This window comes from Podarcis pityusensis (genome assembly GCF_964106645.2).
Source record: "Podarcis pityusensis genome assembly, chromosome: 15".
NCBI classification, from domain to species: Eukaryota; Metazoa; Chordata; class Lepidosauria; order Squamata; family Lacertidae; genus Podarcis; species Podarcis pityusensis.
This window is the reverse complement of record NC_138040.1, coordinates 13,905,343-13,930,263: the sequence shown is the minus strand read 5'-3', so window position 1 is coordinate 13,930,263 and position 24,921 is coordinate 13,905,343. Positions and strand designations below refer to the sequence as shown.

At 45.9% G+C, this 24,921-nt stretch overlaps 1 protein-coding gene across 3 annotated transcripts in view; it reads right to left on the bottom strand.

Moving 5' to 3' along the window:
- The window catches only part of LOC308463987 (uncharacterized protein), a 46,954-nt gene that overhangs the window by 15,013 nt on the left and 7,020 nt on the right, over positions 1 to 24,921 (bottom strand). Inside the window, exons 2-5 of one of the 3 annotated variants that reach the window (XM_080982966.1) lie at positions 18,341 to 18,392; positions 14,723 to 14,793; positions 14,093 to 14,201; positions 13,100 to 13,953 (exon numbers count right to left, since the gene is read on the bottom strand). In XM_080982966.1, coding sequence (XP_080839092.1) covers positions 13,100 to 13,953; positions 14,093 to 14,201; positions 14,723 to 14,746 — 987 coding nt within the window. In that variant the 5' untranslated portion in view covers positions 14,747 to 14,793; positions 18,341 to 18,392. Of the gene's footprint in view, positions 1 to 13,099; positions 13,954 to 14,092; positions 14,202 to 14,722; positions 14,880 to 18,340; positions 18,496 to 24,921 lie in introns of those variants that run through there. The other 2 variants (XM_080982965.1, XM_080982967.1) reach the window with 2 other exon arrangements.

The window sequence follows — 24,921 nt, the reverse complement described above, 5'->3', positions numbered from 1 at the left end:
GCCTGGCTTAACCCTCGTCTCCATGGCAGCCAGCTGGGAGCATGACCACAAGCCAAGGAGGATGGGCAGCTCCTGTACTTCTGCTTGGAGCGAGGAGACCTCTGAGGCTCGCGTGCATCCCTTATCTGGTTCAGTTCCGATATGGAGAACTGGCTCTATTACAAGTGCCACATAATACCTGTTCCACATTTGTCAGTCTTTAATTGTGGCGGCACCTGAACTTTGGAACTCCCTGCCTCTTGATCCCAGGCAGACGGATCCTTCGCTGTACTCATTTCGGTGCCTGTTTTGTTTAGGGAGGCCTACCCAGATACAGTGGTACCTCGGGTTACATACGCTTCAGGCTACAAACGCTTCAGGTTACAGACTCCGCTAACCCAGAAATAGTACCTCGGGTTAAGAACTTTGCTTCAGGATGAGAACAGAAATTGTGCTCTGGCGGCGCGGCGGCAGCGGGAGGCCCCATTAGCTAAAGTGGTGCTTCAGGTTAAGAACAGTTTCAGGTTAAGAACGGACCTCCGGAACGAATTAAGTTCTTAACCTGAGGTACCACTGTATCTAGAATGCCAACATGTTCTTAGTCTATTACTGGTTTTAGTTTTCTGAATGTTTTGGTTTTTTATTAGTAATTTTATTTATTTATTCTTTTTTGCAAACTGCGTTGAGGTTTTTACATACCGATTTCATAAATCCTAGGAAATAAAGAACAATCTATTGACAGCGTTCGTGCCCCACCCATTAAGTTGAAAAGGTCTGGCATGAATCAGTTCTAAGGCAGTCCCTGCCTGCAGGTTCACAATCTGAAAAAGGGAGGGCACGTGAGGAAAAAAGGAACAGGAGGGCGAAGGAGGAAAGCAAGCGCAAAATAAGTTCTTAAAGTTACGGCCAATGTCAGTGGAAGTTATAGTTCTCTTGGTCTTGGAATCTTCTTCCACACAACCATCAAAGGCGGAGGAGCTCTGCCATCCTTGGCATATGGCAAGCTCATCAATGGACAGTGGCTAAGGTGGCAGAAACACCAAGATAATAAGGCCTTACCCTTCTTGTCCTGTACATTAAAGGGAGGGGCAGTGGCTGCAATTACTCTCTGTTGAGGAAAAGGGCACTCCACATATGCTCAGGGGCACTGCATCTCATCCTCTCTAGACCAGCAAACTTGGGGAGGCACCTTCTCTCACGTCAGCCCACCCTCACCTATGTGAGTGGTTAGAGCAGAGGGGCAGAACCTTTGGCTTGCAACTCCCATCGGCCCCAGCACCAGGAATGCCAGTGGTCAAGGGAGTTATTGGGAAGTTCATTCCGAAAACAAACTAGTTATTGTTCTAGTCTATCAGGTCCCACAATGATACTAATTCCTGCTCACATCTGTCCCTTTACAAAGCAAGCTATTTATTTCCTTTTAAAAAATGATAATAATGAGATGGTAATTTATCCTCTTACTCCTTTCTTTGGGCTCTAAAGAAAGGAAAGGAAAGGAAATCACAGTGGAATTAAAGCACCTGCACTTAGTCTTTATATAAGGTATTACATGTGTAAAGACGGCATTTCGTCGCCAGGAGCAGAATAATCCAAATTAATTATAAGCCTGCCAGCTTCTGAGGAAGGCTGTATCTCAGGCATGACCAACTGAGGGGTGGGGAGAGGCTGCCTCCTGCAAGCACAGTTATGCAAGACTTTCCTGCATCTGCGGTAGAGGCATACATATTTGGTCTCTGTGTCTTGTTCCAGCCCTCCTACTCCTTGAGAAGGTACTGGGAGCTTATCTGCCAAGCCCTCCGGATTGGTAGTGCTGTTGCTGAATGCCAGATTGGTTCATAATAAGGCCATGCTCGCCCATGAAGCGGCTGGTCTGGCTTATAGAATCATAGAATTGCAGAGCCGGAAGGGACCCTGAGGGTCATCTAGTCCAACCCTCTGCAATGCAGGAATCCAACCTCTGTTTAAGAACCTTCAGTGAAGGAGTGTTCCGCTGTCAAACAGCTCTTACCACCAGAAAGTTCTTCCAAATCTTTAGTTGGAATCTCCTTTCTTCTCACTTGAAGCCATTGGTTTGGGTTCTACCCTCTGGAGCAGCAGAAAACAAGCACACATAGGCCCTGGTACAGTGTGCCACTCTAATATGGCTTGTAATCCTAGTGTATGGTTGCCATATTTCAAAAAGTAAAAAACCAGGGCACCCCGGAAGTTGTTGAGCCTTTCATAGACAAACCCCCAAGTTGTTGAGGTTTGCCAAAGAAATGCAATTTTTCTATTGACTTGCCTAAGATCCAGGACAAAGCGCTGCCTTTTGAAAAAATCCCCCCTGGACTTCAATTCCACCTTTGAAATCTGGACGTATGGCAGCCCTATTGTAAATATGAGCTTTTTCTGTTCTTTGCTACAGTGGATCATGACAAACATTAAGGTTGGCATAACTTAACATGAGTAAAGATTCCCATTATGAACTTTTTTGACCCTGATACCAGCCTTATCTCCAGCATGCCCTGAGCTCATAATACTTTATGTAAAGATCAGCATATGTAACCTGGTGACCAGCAAAGTTTAATCTACACCTCCTGTAAAAGAATGGTTCCCACCTAGATAATGCTAAAATAACTTTAAGACAGGAAACAAACAAGGAAATCTACTTTAGTCATTGCTCACTATGGTTATATTCTTTCAACATTCAGTTAAGCAAAATAAACAAAATGGGAAATAGGCAGCAAATTCAAAGAAGAGACAATAGAACAATATAAATACTGGAATTAGAAGAATTGCTCATTTCAGAGTCCTCCTCCCTTCTCTATTAGAATGCAGTGAAGCATTTCTTCCCTTGACATTAGTGTGGGTCCTGTGGCAAAACTGTCACACTCACTTTCTTTAGGCTTTAGAGAACAGGGATTCTGTTACTCTTCAGAGCAAGGTGTTTATGTACTGTAGTATTTGCTGCCTGCTTAAATTGTAATTTGGCTATCCGAAGCAGCATTTATATACTCCGTCACTTTCATTTCATGTAATAAAGCAATTTTTCTTTATTTCTTTTGCATGAAAACTTTTTGTGGGCATAAGGTTAAGGGGCAGACACATATTCGTAACGAGCGCACGTCATATTTCTAGCAAAAGATTCCAAACCTCTTGGTAGTGTGTGTATAACTACACACACACGTGCATTCAGTCACATACACTATATGTAACACTCACATAAACCAAACATCCTCATTTGGCCTCTGCCTTTCACCTTCCGCTTTTGCTCTCTTGTATACCTTGCCTCCTCAAGGTTTTTTGGACCTGGGTTAGGCTGTTTTGCATAAGAGGCTATTCCCCTTCCTTCTCCCTAGGGAAGAGCTCACCTGTAGCCTAATAATAGGAAATGGGAATCTCAATTTAGCATCATCATGAGTTAGGATCGGGTGGCCACTGCAGTGAATTAGCAGAACAGTTCATTGCAGCATTAAAAGCGTGTCAATTCATGAAACAGAACAGGCACCGCAAGTAATTTTGCCTGAGGCAATGATGTCACAGGGGGAATAGCAGAGCTCTACAGAGCAGCAGCAATGACATCATCTGTCAGAACACATATGGAATTGACAGGCTCCCTTTGCTCTGGAAAGGGAACCCGGCAATAACAAGCCTTTAAAATTTCTCTCTGGCAGATTAGCCTAGGCCCTTAGCTAGCCTTTGCCAAGTTAGTGCTCCTCTGATGTTGGCCCACATTTATCATCAGCAGTCGTCTTGCTTTAATTTATTGTATGTAAGCTGCTCCAGGAGCATTCTTGGTTGAAGAGCTGAGTACAAAGGCTCTTTTTAAACTAAATAATAAATAAATAAATATAAATATGCAAACTTCCCAAAGCATAGCACAAGGCTGCACACAGGCCTGTTTTTCAAGAAGCATGTTTTTCAAAAAGGAGTTTTGCAGACTGCAGATCTTTGCAGTGGAATAGAACAAATGCTTGCAACTCAGCCTCAATGAAATTTTCACTGCCCCACCATTGGTTTCTGGTTTGGAGTGAAACATGAGCGATGCTGCTTTGGAATCAGGGGCCACAAATATTCTTGGGCCTGCCGTCTGAAGATTGTGAAATAAGATGAAAGGTGAGATCTGCGGGCATGTGCAGAGTGCCTTTTGCAAATTCCTCAACCCACCAGGTCAGATCAGAGCCTATGACTCCAAGGCCGGCTGGCTGCTGCCCCATGTGGTCAGTTGTATCACTGCAGCTTCTTACTGAAGAACCCCACCCCTCCAATCCCACCGCCCAGGCTAGTGGTTGGCTCCGCCCACAGAAGCTTGAAAGATTAAATGTGGGTTTCCTGGCATCTGTGAAGCTTTGCTTGGGTAACGTGACCCAACGTGTGCTGTGTTTCTAGTTTTACTGGTTGCTCCAGACTCTCGGCTCGTTCTCAGTCCTGACTTTTGGTGTGTGCTCTGATTTCGATTGCTGTTTGGCGCTCAGTGCTGGTTCCCAGCTCCTTACTTGCTGCAAGCTGGTGCTCACGACCTCCCCTTTGTACACCCAATGGCCTCTCTAAAGGTAAAGGGACCCCTGACCATTAGGTCCAGTCGTGACCGACTCTGGGGTTGCGGCGCTCATCTCGCTTTATTGGCCGAGGGAGCCGGCATACAGCTTCCGGGTCATGTGGCCAGCATGACTAAGCCGCTTCTGGCGAACCAGAGCAGCACACGGAAACGCCGTTTACCTTCCCGCCGGAGAAGTACCTAGAATCATAGAATCATAGAGTTGGAAGAGACCACAAGGGCCATCGAGTCCAACCCCCTGCCAAGCAGGAAACACCATCAGAGCACTCCTGACATATGGTTGTCAAGCCTCTGCTTAAAGACCTCCAAAGAAGGAGACTCCACCACACTCCTTGGCAGCAAATTCCACTGTCGAACAGCTCTTACTGTCAGGAAGTTCTTCCTAATGTTTAGGTGGAATCTTCTTTCTTGTAGTTTGGATCCATTGCTCCGTGTCCGCTTCTCTGGAGCAGCAGAAAACAACCTTTCTCCCTCCTCTATGTGACATCCTTTTATATATTTGAACATGGCTATCATATCACCCCTTAACCTCCTCTTCTCCAGGCTAAACATGCCCAGCTCTCTTAGCCGTTCCTCATAAGGCATCGTTTCCAGGCCTTTGACCATTTTGGTTGCCCTCCTCTGGACACGTTCCAGTTTGTCAATGTCCTTCTTGAACTGTGGTGCCCAGAACTGGACACAGTACTCCAGGTGAGGTCTGACCAGAGCAGAATACAGTGGCACTATTACTTCCCTTGATCTAGATGCTATACTCCTATTGATGCAGCCCAGAATTGCATTGGCTTTTTTAGCTGCCGCGTCACACTGTTGGCTCATGTCAAGTTTGTGGTCAACCAAGACTCCTAGATCCTTTTCACATGTACTGCTCTCAAGCCAGGTGTCCCCCATCTTGTATTTGTGCCTCTCATTTTTTTTGCCCAAGTGCAATACTTTACATTTCTCCCTGTTAAAATTCATCTTGTTTGTTTTGGCCCAGTTCTCTAATCTGTCAAGGTCGTTTTGAAGTGTGATCCTGTCCTCTGGGGTGTTAGCCACCCCTCCCAATTTGGTGTCATCTGCAAATTTGATCAGGATGCCCTTGAGTCCATCATCCAAGTCGTTGATAAAGATGTTGAATAAGACCGGGCCCAAGACAGAACCCTGTGGCACCCCACTAGTCACTCTTCTCCAGGATGAAGAGGAACCATTGATGAGCACCCTTTGGGTTCGGTCAGTCAGCCAGTACCTATTTATCTACTTGCACTTTGACGTGCTTTCGAACTGCTAGGTTGGCAGGAGCAGGGACTGAGCAACGGGAGCTCACCCCATTGCGGGGATTCAAACCGCCGACTTTCTGATCAGCAAGTCCTAGGCTCTGTGGTTTAACCCACAGCGCCACCTGCGTCCCAATGGCCTCTCTAGGGTGGCTAAATAGGAAGGATCTGGTATCTACTGACTGAGATGCATTAATGGTCTGACAGGCAGATTCCTCCGCTTCTATTTAAATCAGCCCATTCTTCAGAACCATGAGGACTGGAATCTTAGCTTATATTTATGCAAAATGCTGTAGCTCAATAGCAGAGCTCCTGCTCTGCATGCAGAAGGTCCCAGCTTTGATCCCCAGTGGCATCTGGGAGAGACTTCCTCTCTGAAACTCCGGAAAGCCCTTGCTGCCAGTCAGTGTAGACAATACTGAGCTAGATGGACCCAAGGGTCTGAGTGTAAGGGGGCACCACCAGCAGTTGTGATTGGGAATTTGTTGAACCATTCCCAGTATAAGCAGAAAACCAAAGGAGTTTGTCCACATTGGCTGCAAAGGCGCTATCACGAGTGCTAAAACCTTCCGTTTCAAAAAGGTGGATCTGTTCAGTGCTTTTGTTCTAGAAAACATGGTTCTGGCACTGCAAACCCTTGGGCACCCCCAGGGGAAAAAGCACTGGATCTGTTGTTAAAGCTGAGTCAGAGAAAGAGCAAATATATTTAAAAGAAAATATAATTACATGTTGTTCTGATAACAATCTTGTCATCGCTTCCCTGGAAACTGAAAATGCTGGATGGGGTAACAAGGGTCACAGAGAGCCATGCAGCAATAGTGACCAATTTGCAATGATGAAAGGCCATCATTAAAACGATGTTGTTAGATCTCTGTGCCATGCAGAGGCTGCCTAACCTTTAATTTGAAAGGTTGTGGAGTGGCACCTGACAACCCTTGTCGGTTCATCAATGAAAATAAGGATGTTCTTGTGCTCTTAATACAGCTGCCTCCAAAGTTAATAACAAAGTGACTAAAACAATTTGTGGATTTGATTGCAGGCAAGGGGCATAAGAAGAGCCTGTTGGGTCAAGTCAATTGCACATCTAGTCCAACATTCATTCATTCATTGAATCTATATTCTGCCCTATACCCAGAGGTCTCAGGGCAGCTCACAGAACCTCCTGTTCTCACAGTGGCCAACCAGATGCCTCTTCTGGGAAACCCACAAGCAGGACCCTGAGCACAAGAGCCCTCTCTCCTCCTGTGGCTTCCAGCAACTGGTACAGTGGTACCTCGGGTTACAGACGCTTCAGGTTACAGATTCCGCTAACCCAGAAATAGTACCTTGGGTTAAGAACTTTGCTTCAGGATGAGAACAGAAATCATGCTCTGGCGGCGCGGCGGCAGCAGGAGGCCCCATTAGCTAAAGTGGTGCTTCAGGTTAAGAACAGTTTCAGGTTAAGTACGGACCTCCAGAACGAAGGTACTTAACCCGAGGCACCACTGTAGTCAGAAGCATTGCTTCCTGCAGCTGTAGAGGAGGCAGAGCACAGCCATCACAACTAGTAGCCATCAATAGAGCTCTCCTCCAGGAATTTGACTAATGCACCTTTAAAGTCGACCAAGTTGGTGGCCATCGCTGCCTCCTGTGGGAGAGTTCCGCAGTCTAATTCTGTGATGCATGAAGGAATTTATTTTTTCTGTCCCGAATCTCCTAACCTTCAGCTTCATTGGCTTTCCACAAGTTCTAGAGTTAGGCGAGAAGAAGAAAACATTCTCTCTGTCCACTTTCTCCATGCCTTGCATAATTTTATAAACTTCTGTCATGTCACTTTTTACTCACTTTTCCACTGAACTAAAAAGTCCCAATTGCTGCAACCTTTCCTCATCACGAGGGAGTCATTCTCTCTCCCTGATCCTTTTGGTTGCCCTTTTCTGAACCATTCTTCATGTCTTCAATATCCATTTTTGAGGTGAGGTGACTAGAACCCAAGTCAGACCACCAACCTCTTTTGCTCAGTAATGTTTGCACTGCCTGGCAGTGGCTCTCAAGCGTTGGGGGCTGGAAGCTTTCCCCAGTCCTATCTGCTGCCCAACCAACAGCAGGAAGCAGAACGGTGCTGCTGGTAACATTGCAGCCTGTTGTAAAAGGATGTTGCGCACCCACAGCCAAGGGTTGTGGAGGTCACATTTCTCCAAATGATTCTATCAATGCCCCGCATCTGCTCCATCCCTCAGGAAGGTGCATCACATCAAGAGATAAAATTCCTTGGTGGTCAACAAGCTGCTAATAAGCAAAACTCTTCAAGGATGAGATTACTATCTTGCCTTGTTGTTCTGCTGGTATGTCAGCTGAAACATGAGCTTGGTTAGCAATGCATCAGAGACGCGGTCATAGGACCTGGCCAAGGAGAAAAGCAGGAGCCTCTCTTGGCAACAAGGAAAGCTCTCATTTTAATTTAATTTTCTGTTTGTGCAGGAGGAAATGGAGGGTGCTCATCACCTCTGCTCTGCCCCGTCACATGGAGCAATGCAAACGAGTGCTGTGATGTCACTGCATTTTCCCCAGTCCACTTCCAACAGCTGCTAGGGGCATAAGAAGAGCCAGCTGGATCAGGCCAATGGCCCTTTTAGTTCTGCATCCTGTTCTCATGGGGGCCAACCAGATGTATCAATGCGAAACCCGTAAGCAGCGCCTGAGTGCAATTGCATGTGATTAACCAGCAATTATTGAGAGGCATCTTCTGCCTCCCACAAAGGACCTAGAACAGGCATCCCCAAACTTGGCCCTCCAGCTGTTTTGGGACTACAATTCCCATCATCCCTGGTCCTGTTAGCTAGAGATGATGGGAGTTGTAGTCCCAAAATAGCTGGAGGGCCAAGTTTGGGGGTGCCTGATATTGAACATAAGAGGACCCATGCCCACCAACATTTCTCCAATGAAAATAGGGACGTCCTCTTCCATAATAACAATTATAATTATTATTTCATACCCATCTGACTGAATTGCCCCAGGCACTTTGGGCAGCTTCTAACATATATAAAAACATAATAAAACATTAAACATTAAAAAAAACTTCAGATGTCTTCTAAAGGTTGTATAGTTACTCATCTTCTTGGCTCAGGGATCACTTAACTCCATGCCCCCCAACATTTCTGCAATGAAAACAGGGATGTCCTAAGGAAAAGCGGGACATTCTGGGATCAAATCAGAGACTGGGGTGGCTTCTGTAAATCCAGGACTGTCCCTGAAAATAGGGATAGTTGGAGGGTCTGGGAACGTGAGTGCTGGTTCAAGGCACCCTGTTCTCACAGTGGCTGACCAGATGCCTCTGCTGGGAAACCCACGAGCAGGACCTGAGCACAAGAGCTCTCTCCCCTCCTGTGGTTTCTAGCAAGTGGTAGTAAAGGTAAAGGGACCCCTGACCATTAGGTCCAGTCGTGACTGACTCTGTGGTTGCCGCGCTCATCTCGCTTTATTGGCCGAGGGAGCCGGAGTACAGCTTCCGGGTCATGTGGCCAGCATGACTAAGCCGCTTCTGGCGAAGCAGAGCAGCGCATGGAAACGCCGTTTACCTTCCCGCCAGAGCGGTATCTATTTATCTACTTGCATTTTGACGTGCTTTCAAACTGCTAGGTTGGCAGGAGCTGGGACCGAGCAACGGGAGCTCACCCCGTCGCGGGGATTCGAACAGCCGACCTTCTGATCGGCAAGTCCTAGGCTCTATGGTTTAACTCACAGCGCCATCCACGTCCCTTCCAGCAAGTGGTACTCTGAAGCATTTCTGCCTCTGACTATAGCAGAGCATAGCCATTGTGGCTAGCAGCCATTAATAGCCCTCTCCTCCATGAATGGTAATGGGAGACAATGACACTGGTGACTCATTGACATCACACCAGGTGTTTCACAAAATAGCTGGGAGGGGGAACAGGGATGGGAGGAAAAATGACTGGGCTGTTGCTTTTATGGGTGGCCATGCACTGGCTGTGAAACATGCCATTCTGCTGTGAGCCACAAGGCTCTTCAGGCATCAGAACTTGCATAAATGATGTAAAGCGTGCAAAACAGGAAACGGCCTTAGTCAGACTACTGGCCTGTCTAGCTCAGTGTTGTCTTCTCTGACTGGCAGCGTCTCTCCAGGAGTTCAAGGAGGGGTCTCTCCCAGTTGAAAATGGAGATGGCAGGGACCACAGCTGTCAATCTTCCCTTTTTTTGCGGGAAATTCCCTTATTCCAGCACCATTTCCCACTGCTTCCCGCTGCTATTCCGGATTGTTAGATATCCCGTAGACTGTCCCTGGGACAGGTGAGGCTGCTGATTCCTTATTTTCAAATCTGAAAGTTGACAGCTATGGCAGGGACATCTTCTGGAGGCAGTAAAGTGATGTAACATGATTTCACACAGCTGGTCAAGGGGTGACAGACAAGGAAGAAGACCTTGGGGTCATGGTGATGGCTCAATGAAGATATTGACCCTGTGCGGGTCAGATTTTGAAAAGGCAAATTCCCTGCTAGGGATCATTAGTAAAGGAATGGAAAATAAAACTGCTGATCGCACAGTGCTGTTATACTAAACTTTGGTGCAACCGTGTTTGGAATACTGCATACCGTCAGTGCTTTTTTCAGCTAGAGCACACAGAAGCATAGTTCCGGTGCCTCTCAGGTGGGTGCCACTGCGGGCCAGTGCTTCCCCCCTTCACCCGCTTCTTGCCTTTGTGTATTTCTGAGAAGCCCAAAATGAACATTTCAAGTCAAAATGGAAGCTGGCCGGTGTGTGCAAGTCTATACTGTGGTACCTCTGGTTACGTACTTAATTCGTTCCAGAGGTCTGTTCTTAACCTGAAGCACCACTTTAGCTAATGGGGCCTCCCGCTGCTGCCGCACTGCCGGAGCACGATTTCTGTTCTCATCCTGAAGCAAAGTTCTTAACCCGAGGTACTATTTCTGGGTTAGCGGAGTCTGCAACCTGAAGCGTATGTAACCCGAGGTACCATTGTACTTTTTTTAAGAACTATGATTCCACCTAGCTCCTAGCCACGATTGGTCAAGCTACAGGGCAGGGCCAATTCGCATTTCCTCTTCTTCAGTCCGTCTCCCATGTAGTGGCAGAGGCTTTCAGCTTTCCAGCCAGGCCTCTACTGTTGCACACACGTGCATTTGCACGAAGGCTCTTCTAAGCTGCCCCAGCCATCTGCCTCAGTCTAAGAGAACAAGGGAGGTAGGGGCACATTTATTTGACCTGCACCCCAATCAGGGGTGATCCCCAAACCTGCTAGGGAGATAGCTAGTTTTTAGCACCACTGGCGGTGAACGCAGCTGTTGTCAAACCGGCATTTGTTCAGGGCTGCCCCGAATCACCAGGCAACTAATAATGATGATGATGATGATGATGATGATAATCATAATAATTTTATTATTTATACCCCACCCATCTGGCTGTGTTGCCCCAGCCACTCTGGGTGGCTTCCAGCACATATAAAAACATAATCAAACATCAGACATTAAAAGCTTCCCAATACAGGGCTGCCTTTGGATGTATTCTAAAAGGAGTACAGGAAACTGACTTGGACGGGCCATTGGTCCAATCCAGAAAGGTCTTCTTACGCTTTTATGATCACCCCTGCTAGCTTGTGCACATGCTAGATACATCCTTTTGTCCCACAGGAGCAGCAGGTGCCCACCCTGCTTGCTTTGCCAACTGGCCCACTTGGAAGAGGTTCTCATGCCTTGAGTTAGAACCTTTGAAGCATCTCTGTTGGTCTGAGTTATGGGTTCAAATTCCGATGAGATCTATTAGCCCAAATTAAAGGTTTAGTTATCCAACTAATGTGGCATGCGGATGTTCTTGGAATGAATACAGGAAATCCTGGATAGGCAGAGTAGGTTGGGAAATCAGCAGAAGCTGATAATGGTATTGAACTGGAGGCGTAATCCATCTGCATATCAACTCAATCTACAGATCAAGCCATGTCAGGGAAAGGCCAGAGTTCAGTTTACCAGGCAGCCAATCGCTCATTCAATCCCTGGTATCAGCTAAAAGCAGGGGGTGTCTATGGGTGTTATGGCGCCTGTGAAGGCATTTAGTGGTGCCCCTGGGTAGGTACCCCAGACTCTAAGCTTTCTGTAAACAGTAAGTCAGTAGCCCTCCTAGAAAGATAGTTATGGGGCAAAATGCACAGGTACCTTTTAAGTTATTCCTCCCAAACAAGAGTGGTGTGGCTACCTCGTATATTTTTCCTGGTACTGAGAAATGCTCTCTGTTGTTATTAGAAAGCAGCAGCATCACAACAGTGTGTGTGTGTGTGTGTGTGTGTGTGTGTGTGTGTTCTCCATAACCAAGATGAGCAGGACATAGCTATTTCCTATGGTCAGCATGAGGTCATTGGAGTGGTTATCTCTCTAACACCATGCTCCCCATGGCAGCCATTTTGTGTTATGCCATGCCCCCTCCCTGGCAGCCATTTTGTGACGTGCATCCCCAGCACACTCTCAACATTTGAAATGTGCCCACTACTCCAAAAATGGTTGGAGACCCCTGGTTAATATATCTCAGTTTCAAAGCAGGTGATGAAGAAAGGCTGTTTTCTTCCTGTGGCCCTGTGGGACCGGTGTCAGTCTCAGAGTGGGAAATCCTGAACCAGGTGGATGAGCAAGCAGACTTGTGAGGCTGCTCTGCATGCTGTCATTGTAAGTGTAAACAGGGGGCACATTTGCCAGCACAAACGGGTCAAGCTGATTCAAGCCAGCCAGTCAGGCCACACATACAACGAGGGAGGAAGCAGAAGCTTTTATGACACACTGACACACCATGAGATGAGGGGAGAAACTTATCAGAGACTCATTAGGATAGTGGCCATACTCTGGGACTGAAAGAATTTGCTCCCAATGTTCCTTGCCCTTCTCCCCTGTCAATTTCAGTGTAGGATATTCACCAGACATCCTCCGAATATTTGGATATTTCCTGAACAACCACAATACTATATTGAAAGCCCCTGAATATTTGTGCATTTCCCAAATAATCCTGAAACATTTGATGCTGGTCTTTGGCATCCAATGATACTGGACGTATCTGAATATGTGGATATTTCTTGACTAGTCTGACATCAAAATACGCTGAAATTGACAATCTGAGATCTTGTCACTGACTATTGACAGTTGTCAATACCTCTGAAAATCAAGTTTTTTGTTATGTTTACGGTTAAACGTTCACAAATTCTATTTCAGATTTGGAAAAAAAAACCTGACACCCAATGTTTGAACAGCAGGCTAAAACGTTGCTGCATTTGGCATGGTTGCATATATCATTTCACATTTAGTACACGCAACGAATAGTGAAACATTATGCTTACCATATAGTCCAGCTTTGTGGCCTCACTGCTGGAACTTTCCAAAGTCGAGACTCTGTAGCTTGTCATCAACTGAAGTAAAAAAATGGATTTCGTGGTGGAAGTTGTTCCTTTCATGGCTGTGGTCAGCTGCTGTAGAGGTGGCAGACTGGTGAATTGGGTTAGCTGTGGTGGAGAAGATGGCATGGCTGAGGAGATTTGAGGAGATCTCAGCTTTGTGGTAGCAGCTAACCACAGAAGAGAAGCTGAGGTTGCAGTTTTGGTTAGGTGCTGTGGCACCGGCTGGACAGTTGCAACTGGACGAGTTACAAACTTCTGTTTTGTGGCTAAACTTAGCTGGGTAGGAGAAGGCCACTTGGTGGCTGGGGCTACTGGTTGTCCAGAAGACTCCTCCATTGCTGAGGGGTTATGTTGAGGCATCACTGGCTTCACATCTGAAGTTAGCTGGTGAGGAGATTCCAGTTTTGTAGTCGTGGTCGGTGGAGGCAATGGTTCTGCAGCCAAGGTAAGCTGTGAAGGCATCCATTGTATGAGCAGGTCCAGCTGAGTGGACCTCAGTTTTGTGCTTAAGGTGGGCTGCTGTGGCGAACTACTTTGCGTCACTGAAATTAATGGCGGCAATGAAGTCTCTGGATTGGACTTCTCAGTGGTTGATGGAGGAGAACCCATCTTGCTCTGAGATGGGGCCTGAGGTGACACCGACTTCAGGGGTACTGTGGGCTGCTGAGAAATGATCTCATTCATGGTTGAGGTGTGAGGAACAGTCCTGAGAAGCGCAAGGCCTTTTGTAGGTGTGGTTGAATTCCTCAATAGCTCTGCCTTACTCCCACTGTTTGCTAATGTAAGATCGGAGAACTCTGTTGGTGGGGACATGTCCACATTATTAACCGAACCAGTTTAGGCTCCCTCCCCTCCCAGTTATGGAAAGGCAGCATACAAGTAAATCAATGTTACACTCTAATTCAAAGCAGGCACAGATAAAGGAAAGGGCCTTACCTAGAAAACAGCGCAGGAGAGTGAAGACAGTCGCTACCAGCAACAAGAGGAGGAATCCGCTGAGGACTTCCACGAAGCAAATGCAGCAGCGTTGCACCTTCCTCTTGCGCTGCGGAAAGAGGATCCAGAAATAGCCATTTGACTCTGGCACGTAATAACTGCCTGCGCTGGATCAGATCAAGGGTCCATCTGTTCCGGCACACTGCCTCCAATAGGGGACAGAAACCAAAACAAAGGAGAGAAGGCACATTCTAGTTTATCAAGGCCCTTCTTAAAATGTAGTGTGGATAACGGGACTTCAACTGATCCCGATGATGATGATGATGATGATGATTTCATGGATCACCTTCTAAACCACTGTCTCAAGGCAATTTACATATGATATAATTAAAAACAGTTTAAAACACACATGCACATACCCAAAACCAAATGCATTTAAAACAAGACTAAAGTCATAGTGTGTGGTTAGAGTGTCAGAATGGGGCCTGGGAGATCAAAGTTCAAATCTCAACTTGGCCATTAAGCTCACCAGGTGACCCTGGGCCTGTCACCATCTCTCAGCCTAACCTCCTTCACAGGGTTGTTGTGAGTCTAAAATGGTGAGGGGACATACCCACACACTGAAGTTACCTTTTGGTAATGGAACTGCACCATTCTGACGTCTTGCAGAGTAGTCACGTTGCTGACAGAGGTAAACCCACCTGAAATGCAGTAAATAGATATGTACCCAGTCTTAAAACATTAAGTCTTGGTGGCAAATTTTGTTGGGTGGCTTTGGATGCACAGGGAAGTATTAGAGGCGCTTGGAGTATTACTCAAATCATTAAAACGTTTGCAATCTCAAAGTAGTTTGAGCTAAACAGCCCTTGGAGGGTAACCAGAGGGGTCAGAATGGGACCTGAGAAAGCCCAGGGTTCAAATCCCCACTTGGCCATGAACCTAGGGGCCAGTCACTGCCTCTCAGCCAAATCTTCCTCACAAGGTTGTTGTGGGGATTAAATTATAGAATCATAGAATTGTAGAGCTGGAAGGGATCCCAGGGTCATCTAATTCAACCCCCTGCAATGCAGGAATGCTTAGGGGGAGAACCCTATATACCACCTTGAGCTCCTTGGAGAAAATAGGTGTGCTATAAATGGAATGAATGAATGAATCATTTGTACGCGAACCAGAACACAGGAACCCTTAAAAATCCACACTTCCCAGCTAGAGTTCCCGGAAAGAGAAGGGAAATGTACCAGAAGCATCCATGAGGGAAACAACCTCACCAAGATGCATCTATTAGTGAAAATAGTATAAAAATAATTGCATTATATTAGGAACTTGGGGCAATATCTGCTGGCAAGGTCTCCATTGACCTTCATTCCAAGGAAAATGAACTCTGGGAAACCACTTGGAATCCCTGGGGTCTCTCAATGCTGGAAGATTAAGGTTTTGCATAACAATATAGTTAAACCAGACAAAAGGAAGGAAGGACTGGGAGGTTTGGGGAGCAGTTGTTGCCTTGGAACAGGAATGAAAGAAGCACAGTGTACATTTAGGGCAGGCATAGGCAAATTTGGCCCTCCAGATGTTTGGGACTACAATTCCCATCATCCCTGACCACTGGTCCTGTTAGCTAGGGATGATGGGAGTTGTAGTACCAAAACATCTGGAGGGCCGAGTTTGCCTATGCCTGGTTTAGGGTGTGTTCACGCTGTCTCTTTAGAGCACGGCAAAGTTGCATCTGCGCAGCTTCATTAGTGCCAGATTGGTTTCTGTCTATGTAAACATAGGGTTGGGGGGGTGTTCGATGTCTTTGCCCTGTGCAAAGGCTTCAGGACTCCTGTCAGTGTGCTGGTTTTGAGAAACCAGGCATCAAACAGCAGCAAAAGAAAGGAAATCCTTCTTCACCCAGCAAGTAGTTAAACTCTGGAACTCCCTCCCGCAGGATGGCTTTAAAAATGCAGGCTATTAAGAGTACACTTCACACAATGGTCTATGGGTGTTTGCTTCTGATTTCTTCTTGCTTTTCACTAGTTTTTAACATTTTGTGATGTTATTCTTTTATATTGTTGTAAACTGCTGTGATAAACAGTATATTTATGATACAGCAGTACATAAATATTTTCAGGGCATTTTTTCTGGGGGTAGGCAGGGGTACGTATACCCCCTAAACATTTTGCGAATCTTTGTACTTTTATCCATTTACTGTATTTATTTTCCCCGATTTGTACTATAAAACGGTGGTTTTCTTGAGTAAAAATGAGAGTGCACCTAAACATTTTTTAAAGGAAAAAAAGCACTGAATATTTTTATGAATGAATGAATAGGATTGGACCAAATTCATGGAGAAGGCTATCGATGGAGATGAGCCTTGGTGGTTGTGCTCTGCCTTCGTGGTCAGAGGCAGCAGTGCTTTTGAATCCCAGTTGCCAGAAGCCACAGAAGAGGAGAGTCTCTTGCAGACCCTCCAAGTGTCCCTATTTTCCTTTTTTCATTGGAGAAATGTTGGATGGTATGGAGTTATCCGGCTCCCCTGAGCCATCTGAAGGCAATCCTGTAGCTTGAAAATAGGCACGTCCTACCATACCCACCAACGTTTCTCTAATGAAAATAGGGACATCCTAACTGGTGACAGCAGCCATGAAATTAAAAGACGCCTGCTTCTTGGGAGAAAAGCAATGACAAACCTAGACAGCATCTTAAAAAGTAGAGACATCACCTTGCCAACAAAGGTCCGTATAGTAAAAGCTATGGTTTTCCCAGTAGTGATGTATGGAAGTGAGAGCTGGACCATAAAGAAGGCTGATCGCCGAAGAATTGATGCTTTTGAATTATGGTGCTGGAGGAGACTCTTGAGAGTCCCGTGGACTGCAAGAAGATCAAACCTATCCATTCTTAAGGAAATCAGCCTTGAGTGCTCACTGGAAGGACAGATCCTGAAGCTGAGGCTCCAATACTTTGGCCACCTCATGAGAAGACTCCCTGGAAAAGACCCTGATGTTGGGAAAGATGGAGGGCACAAGGAGAAGGGGATGACAGAGGACGAGATGGTTGGACAGTGTTCTCGAAGCTACAAACATGAGTTTGACCAAACTGCGGGAGGCTGTGGAAGACAGGAGTGCCTGGCGTGCTCTGGTCCATGGGGTCACGAAGAGTCGGACATGACTAAACAACAACAAGGAAAAGTGGGACATTCCGGGATCAGATCAAACGGCTTCTCTAAATCAGGGATGTCCCTGGAAAATAGGGACACTTGAAGGATCTGGGAGTGTGAACATAGCTTTAATTAGGACAGGCAAAATATGATTACAGCCCTGGGCTGGATTGTGTGCTTTGCGTTTTGCTCTGGGGCTTATTGTGCCTGCAGCTTTATAGCTACACGTGCAGAGTTATCGATTAATTCTTAACAATTAGCACCCGATGCAGAGCCTGTTTGCTAATCTTACTTACGCATTTCCTGATACTCAAAGCCATTTCCTGTTTGTCGGCCAAGGTTGCCAGGTCTCATGATGCCCATATTCATTTAATTAATTTAGCAAATATTTAATTTACAATCTAAATGAAACATTTCATTTAATTCAATATTTAATCTATCTACAGAGCCCACGTTTGTAAAAAAAATAATACAGCAACATGAAAAACAACTTTAACTCCCCCCCCTTTCCCTTTCTCTTCTCTTTCTCTTTTAAATTACAGTATTTCCTCACTCTCTTTCTCTTCCCTTTTCCCCTTTATCCCTGCTCTTGCTCTCTGTCTCTCTATTTCTCTTTCTTTTCTTTCTTCTCTTTTTGGTTTGTGTTTTTATTTAGATTAACACTTTAGTTTTGATCGAAAAGATATTTGATAATGATATTTGTATTCCTTTCTCCAAATTATAATAAAAATTATTTTTACAAATCACAATGTTACCAAAAAAATAAAAATAAAAATACAAGCAACAATAAATAGTAGATGGCTAAAAAAAGGTCACAGAATCATAGAGTTGGAAAGGACTCCAAGAGACATCTAGTCGAACAACCTGCAATGCAGAAATCTCAATTAAAGCATCCCTGACAGATGGCCATCCAACCTCTGCTTAAAAACCTTGGGGGGTGGGGAGGCAAGTCTGAAACTGGAAGGGCGGACACTGCAGAAATCAGCCCCTCCAAACATTTAAAAAACACACTCCCTGCTAGGGACAAATCCCAGTGATTTATCACAGGTAGGTTCCAGGAAATCAGAAGTGTCCTTGTTAAGCAGAGACCCCTGGAGCAAATGTCTTACCTTCCAGATCAGGTTGGGAGGTGTGGCAGTCACCAAAGATCTATTGAATGTCCTGCAAGATGAAGTGGTAAAATTGCTGCTTGGTCCGTTGAGAACAACAGCCCCCCTCAGCTGGAAAAACTCCCCAGGATAATGGTTCAGAAGGTCCCTGCTTTGAATGAGATACCAATCAGCAACTGGCAGCCCCACTGGCAGCTCAGCGTATTGTTGCAGATGCACCTGTGCTTTCAGCTCCATTATTCACCTGGGAACAGGTGCATCCCGAGGTTGAGTAAATAATAACACAATAACGGGTCAGTGTACACACTGGCAAGGAAGCACCCAAACTGAGGGGCCACCTGTGCTATACATTTAAGACGGTATCATACCACTTGAAATGTTCATGGCTTCCCACCCCGACTCCTGGAAACTGTAATTTGATGGGGGGCACCCTGGGTGGGAAGTAGGGAAATGTTGGTCTGCCAGGATGAGAGAAAAAAGGAAAGATCCCAGATGTGTCAAGCTATGTGTGGCAGAGCAACTGCAATCGCTCTCTAAGGCTTCTTGGATAGAAAGTTGTAATAAATTGCTTCAAAAATTATGTTTTGATCCACTGACCTTCCTGTCATCTAATGTGCATTCTAGCTGAAGGTTTATTTTCAGGATCTATTGGCCAAATGGGATACAGAAACAGTGATGGTATCTAGATTCTCCACAACCTATCCTGTCAAAAAGAACAAGTTTGGAACTGAGAAAGATCTATGCCAGTGAAATATCCAGACAATGAAAAGCAACTTCCTGGAAGGGCGATATAAAAACATTCTCAAAGAACATGCCTGTGCAGTTGTGGATGTCAGCCAATTTAGGACCCCATTCATTGTATGTTGTACTGTAAGCTATATGAAATTCTGAGGGCTAACTATTTAAAGAAACCCCCTTCAGTGACATTGATAAAATCAATTACCTGCTGTCTAGCTCGAACAAGCCGTTTATGTTCAGGGAAGTTTTTTATGGCTGATGTTTTATTGTGTTTTTAATTTTATTGGAAGCCACCCAGAGTGGCTGAGGAAACCCAGTCAGATAGGCGGCATATTGCTAAAATAATAACAGCAGCAGGCAGCAACACAGCGTAGTTTGCGCTAAAAGCCTCTCAACTCAGGAAAGCCCTAGAGTCTTGCACCCTGAGTTTTCTTCCTTTTTCCGCCATTTGTATCGATTTGCCAAGTGTTTTAAAAATATTTTAATCATATGGTTTAAACCCCCAATTAGCCATGTATGTCACGAGTCCCATGGGGACTTCGAAATCTGGGCACAGCTCCCATTGGCTAATTACAGTGCCGTGTTTCCTCTGCCTTCTTACGATTGCAGCATAGCCTATATTTCACTGAGTAACCTTCTTTGGAAGATAAAAAAAATCCTTCCAGTAGCACCTTTAAGACCAACTAAGTTAGTTCTTGGTATGAGCTTTCGTGTGCAAGCACACTTCTTCAGATACACTGAAACAGAAGTTGCCAGATCCTTCTATATAGTGAGAAGGTGGGGAGGGGTATTACTCCGAAGGGTGGTGGGAATGGGAGATTGGCAGATAGCTGAGATGGCTCATCTCAGCTATCTGCCAATCTCCCATTCCCACCACCCTTCTGAGTAATACCCCTCCCCACCTTCTCACTATATAGAAGGATCTGGCAACTTCTGTTTCAGTGTATCTGAAGAAGTGTGCTTGCACACGAAAGCTCATACCAAGAACTAACTTAGTTGGTCTTAAAGGTGCTACTGGAAGGATTTTTTTTATTTTGACTATGGCAGACCAACACGGCTACCTATCTGTAACTTCTTTGGAAGGGTGGTGCACTTTTCAAGGATGCACTTGCAAGTACACAAGCATCAACAACTTAATTCGTTAAAGGAGGACTGTATTTTGAATAGACCAAGAGCGAAAGGCACAACTGACCCCTCTTACTTGCCCCTGAAATGCTAAGGTTTCTTTTACCTCCCACTTTGGAAGGAGCCTACTAGAAACATAGAATCATAGAATTGTAGAGTTGGAAGTGACCACTATCTTTTGCGCAACTCTCTCACAAACTCTCTCCCTTGGAGCTCAGGGTTTAAGGAGCCCTTTGCCCAAGTCTCAGAATCAGTACTGGAGGGTGGTTCTGCCAAAGCCTCTTGATGTCCTCACTTAAAACTAGGGATTTAAGGAGCCCTTTGCCTGGGGTCAGGGACGCGGGTGGTGCTGTGGGTTAAACCACAGAGCCTAGGACTTGCCGATGAGAAGGTTGGTGGTTCGAATCCCCGCGACGGGGTGAGCTCCCGTTGCTTGGTCCCTGCTCCTGCCAACCTAGCAGTTCGAAAGCACTTCAAAGTGCAGGTAGATAAATAGGTACCGCTCCAGCGGGAAGGTAAACGGCTTTTCCGTGTGCTGCTCTGGTTTGCCAGAAGCGGCTTAGTCATGCTGGCCACATGACCTGGAAGCTGTATGCCGGCTCCCTCGGCCAATAAAGCGAGATGAGCGCCGCAACCCCAGAGTTGGCCATGACTGGACCTAATGGTCAGGGGTCCCTTTACCTTTACCTTTTTTGCCTGGGGTCAGTGGCCAAGGGTGGATTCTCCAAAGCCTCTTGCTGTTCTCCTCATTTGGAGCTAAGAGTTTAGAGAGCCCTTTGACTGTGTCTTTTACAAGTGCCAAATAATAGTCATTCTGCACTTGCAATAGATCAGTGATTCAGGGCAGTGGCAGCTACACTTTGGAACTCCTTGCTCATTGATGTTAGGCAGGCACCTAATTTGTTCCAGATATTTTGCTCCAGAGTGCCTATGCAGGCATGTAATTTTAGCCTGCAGCCTCAATCCATTATTTTAGTGTTTTATAATTACTGGTTTTATTTCATATTATATTTTTTTAAAAAATGTCACTTGTTTTTTTCCTGTATTTTTGATGAGCATCTTAGGATGTCTAAAATATAGGTCTGGTAATACATATGTACATTTTGTTAAATGTTGAGAGAGAAAGAGAGAGAGACAACAAATGAACAAACAAGAGGCTGTTGCCTAAATATACAGATCAACGCTTGTGGGGAAAGTTGCCAAAGCGAGTAATAGGTGCATCCTTGATACTTCAGGCAATGCAGGGGAAGGAGACGGGAAGCTCCTCAAAGCGAGATAGGCTCGCTGGGGCTTTTATGTGGTGTCAGCTGCCACATCTGGTAAGCTGGAGTAGGTTATGTCTAGCCTTGGCACAAAATCCTATGCTTGGATGGATGCAACAGACTTTCGGACCCTCTGAGTTTTATGTTGCTACAAATAGTTCATCACATTTAACAGTGGTTAGGTTAAACCACTGAGCCTAGGGCTTGCCGATCAGAAAGTCGCGGTGCAAATCCCCGCGACAGGGTGAGCTTCCATTGCTCTGTTTCAGCTCCTGCCAACCTAGCAGTTCGAAAGCACGTCAAAGTGCAAGTAGATAAATAGGTACCGCTCCGGCGGGAAGGTAAATGGCGTTCAGGCGGCTCAATCATGCTGGCCACCTGACCCGGAAGCTGTACACCGGCTCCATCGGCCAGTAAAGCGAAATGAGCGCCGCAACCCTAGAGTCGTCTGCGACTGGACCTAATGGTCAGGGGTCCCTTTACCTTTAACCTTCTGCAGCAGTGGATTAATCAGGCCGGAATACTGGGTGGGTTGATTTTGTGTCGTGTGTGTGTGTGTGTGTGTGTGTGAGAGAGAGAGAGAGAGAGAGAGAGAGAGAGAGAGAGAGAGGGACTCTATGTGCAAGCCAAATAAATGAAAACAAACAAGCAAAGCACGCTATGCTTTTACTATGCAAGCAAGCTGGCAGGTTTATTTACAGAATGTGAGTCAGCTTGCTTTCTGACATGCTTGGAAAGGGCACCTCTTGTGACCCTGATGTCCTCCAGCACAAAATTTGGGAATAGTCATTCCAAAATAAGCACCAGAATATTTTTGCATCACATAGTTGGGTTGGGTGGCGTAATTAAGAGCAACAAATTTTGGAAAGGGGTTTGTCTATCTATCTGTCCATCTCAAAATATTGTCATCAAACTCGGCACAAGGGTTCCATACCCTCCATACCTTTCCAGGGACAGTTCCGGAATTACTAAAGCCATCCTGCCTTCTGATTTGATCCCAGAACCTCCCTGTTTTCCCCGCCAGTGCTGCCACTGCCAAGCTTGGAGAGGAGGATGAGCTGGCATTTGTCCTGAGCAGTGGTGTCAGCAGCGAGGGAGCATCCTGTGGCCTCCCCATGGGCGCTGCTACTGACTTCCTCCCTTGGGCAGCTTATAGCTGCTCCTGGAGAGCGAGTGAGGAGGATAGGAGGCTGCGGCCGCTAAGACCCAACCCTGTGTGACAGGTGGGCAGAGGGCAGGGTCACCCTGGGTGGGAAGAAAGGGGGAGCGGACTGGAGCGCAAAATGTCTTGACTTTTTCTTATTAAAAAAATCTATTTATGCATCCACATCTAATCTTGCCCCTTTCTAAAATTTATTTATTGGTGTGTGTGTGTTTTGCAAGTCTACCAAAGAATAAAATAAAATAGGGTTTAAGGTTTTTTTACAGGACGGTGGAGGGCATGCATGCTACGTTCTGTTGGTGGAATGGTGGTGACATTCACACTTCTTTGGATAGGAAATGCTGGAGGGGAGGATGAGGGGATCAGTTGGAGTGGGGGGACTGAGCATTGCCCCTATTTTCATCTGAAGAATGTTGGAGGGTATGGAGTTCCCAAGGTGGGGGCAGCAGTTGTTGCTGATGTTTGGCCACCAGCCGCCATTTTGAATCAAGTTAGCAAACCAAAACGTCACTTTGGCACAATTTTTTGGATGCCAGGCAGTATTTTGAATCAAAATGGCGGACTCCAGTGCGGCTTGGCTGTGACTTTTTTGGCATAGGTTTGGCTGCCTCACGATATATTATCATCAAACTCAGTACAAGGGTTCCTGAAGTGGTCTAGCCATGTTCATTGATGTTTGGATACCAGGAGCCATTTTGAATGACTGAGGAAACCCAGCCAGATGAGCGGGGTATAAATAATAAAATGATGATGATGATGATGATGATGATGATGATAATGATAATGATGATGAATCAAGCTGGCAGGCTGAAATATAACTTTGGAGTGACTTTGTCCAGTTTTGATGTGACAGGTCCAAACTCACAAATTGCACTATCCATTTTAAAATCACAATCTTTTTTGGTTTCTACACAGCCCTAGGCAGCACTACATCTCTCCCCGCTAGTGCCCCATAAAGATCGGAAGTTTGAAAGCCATGTGATCTCAATGAAGACAAATGTCACTTTTTCTTTTTTAGCATAGTGGAGCTGGTTTGGAGAAAATGCACCTTTTTTCTCTCCCAGGGTGGACTCTGAAAAAACTGACCCTACAAGTCTCCACACTGAACACTAGGAAAAGTTGGCTGTGATAGGGACCTACTGGCTAGGGCCTGTAACATCACTCACACACATGGCTCATCTCAGCTATCTGCCAATCTCCCATTCCCACCACCCTTCTGAGTAATACCCCTCCCCACCTTCTCACTATATAGAAGGATCTGGCAACTTCTGTTTCAGTGTATCTGAAGAAGTGTGCTTGCACACGAAAGCTCATACCAAGAACTAACTTAGTTGGTCTTAAAGGTGCTACTGGAAGGATTTTTTTTATTTTGACTATGGCAGACCAACACGGCTACCTATCTGTAACTTCTTTGGAAGGGTGGTGCACTTTTCAAGGATGCACTTGCAAGTACACAAGCATCAACAACTTAATTCGTTAAAGGAGGACTGTATTTTGAATAGACCAAGAGCGAAAGGCACAACTGACCCCTCTTACTTGCCCCTGAAATGCTAAGGTTTCTTTTACCTCCCACTTTGGAAGGAGCCTACTAGAAACATAGAATCATAGAATTGTAGAGTTGGAAGTGACCACTATCTTTTGCGCAACTCTCTCACAAACTCTCTCCCTTGGAGCTCAGGGTTTAAGGAGCCCTTTGCCCAAGTCTCAGAATCAGTACTGGAGGGTGGTTCTGCCAAAGCCTCTTGATGTCCTCACTTAAAACTAGGGATTTAAGGAGCCCTTTGCCTGGGGTCAGGGACGCGGGTGGTGCTGTGGGTTAAACCACAGAGCCTAGGACTTGCCGATGAGAAGGTTGGTGGTTCGAATCCCCGCGACGGGGTGAGCTCCCGTTGCTTGGTCCCTGCTCCTGCCAACCTAGCAGTTCGAAAGCACTTCAAAGTGCAGGTAGATAAATAGGTACCGCTCCAGCGGGAAGGTAAACGGCTTTTCCGTGTGCTGCTCTGGTTTGCCAGAAGCGGCTTAGTCATGCTGGCCACATGACCTGGAAGCTGTATGCCGGCTCCCTCGGCCAATAAAGCGAGATGAGCGCCGCAACCCCAGAGTTGGCCATGACTGGACCTAATGGTCAGGGGTCCCTTTACCTTTACCTTTTTTGCCTGGGGTCAGTGGCCAAGGGTGGATTCTCCAAAGCCTCTTGCTGTTCTCCTCATTTGGAGCTAAGAGTTTAGAGAGCCCTTTGACTGTGTCTTTTACAAGTGCCAAATAATAGTCATTCTGCACTTGCAATAGATCAG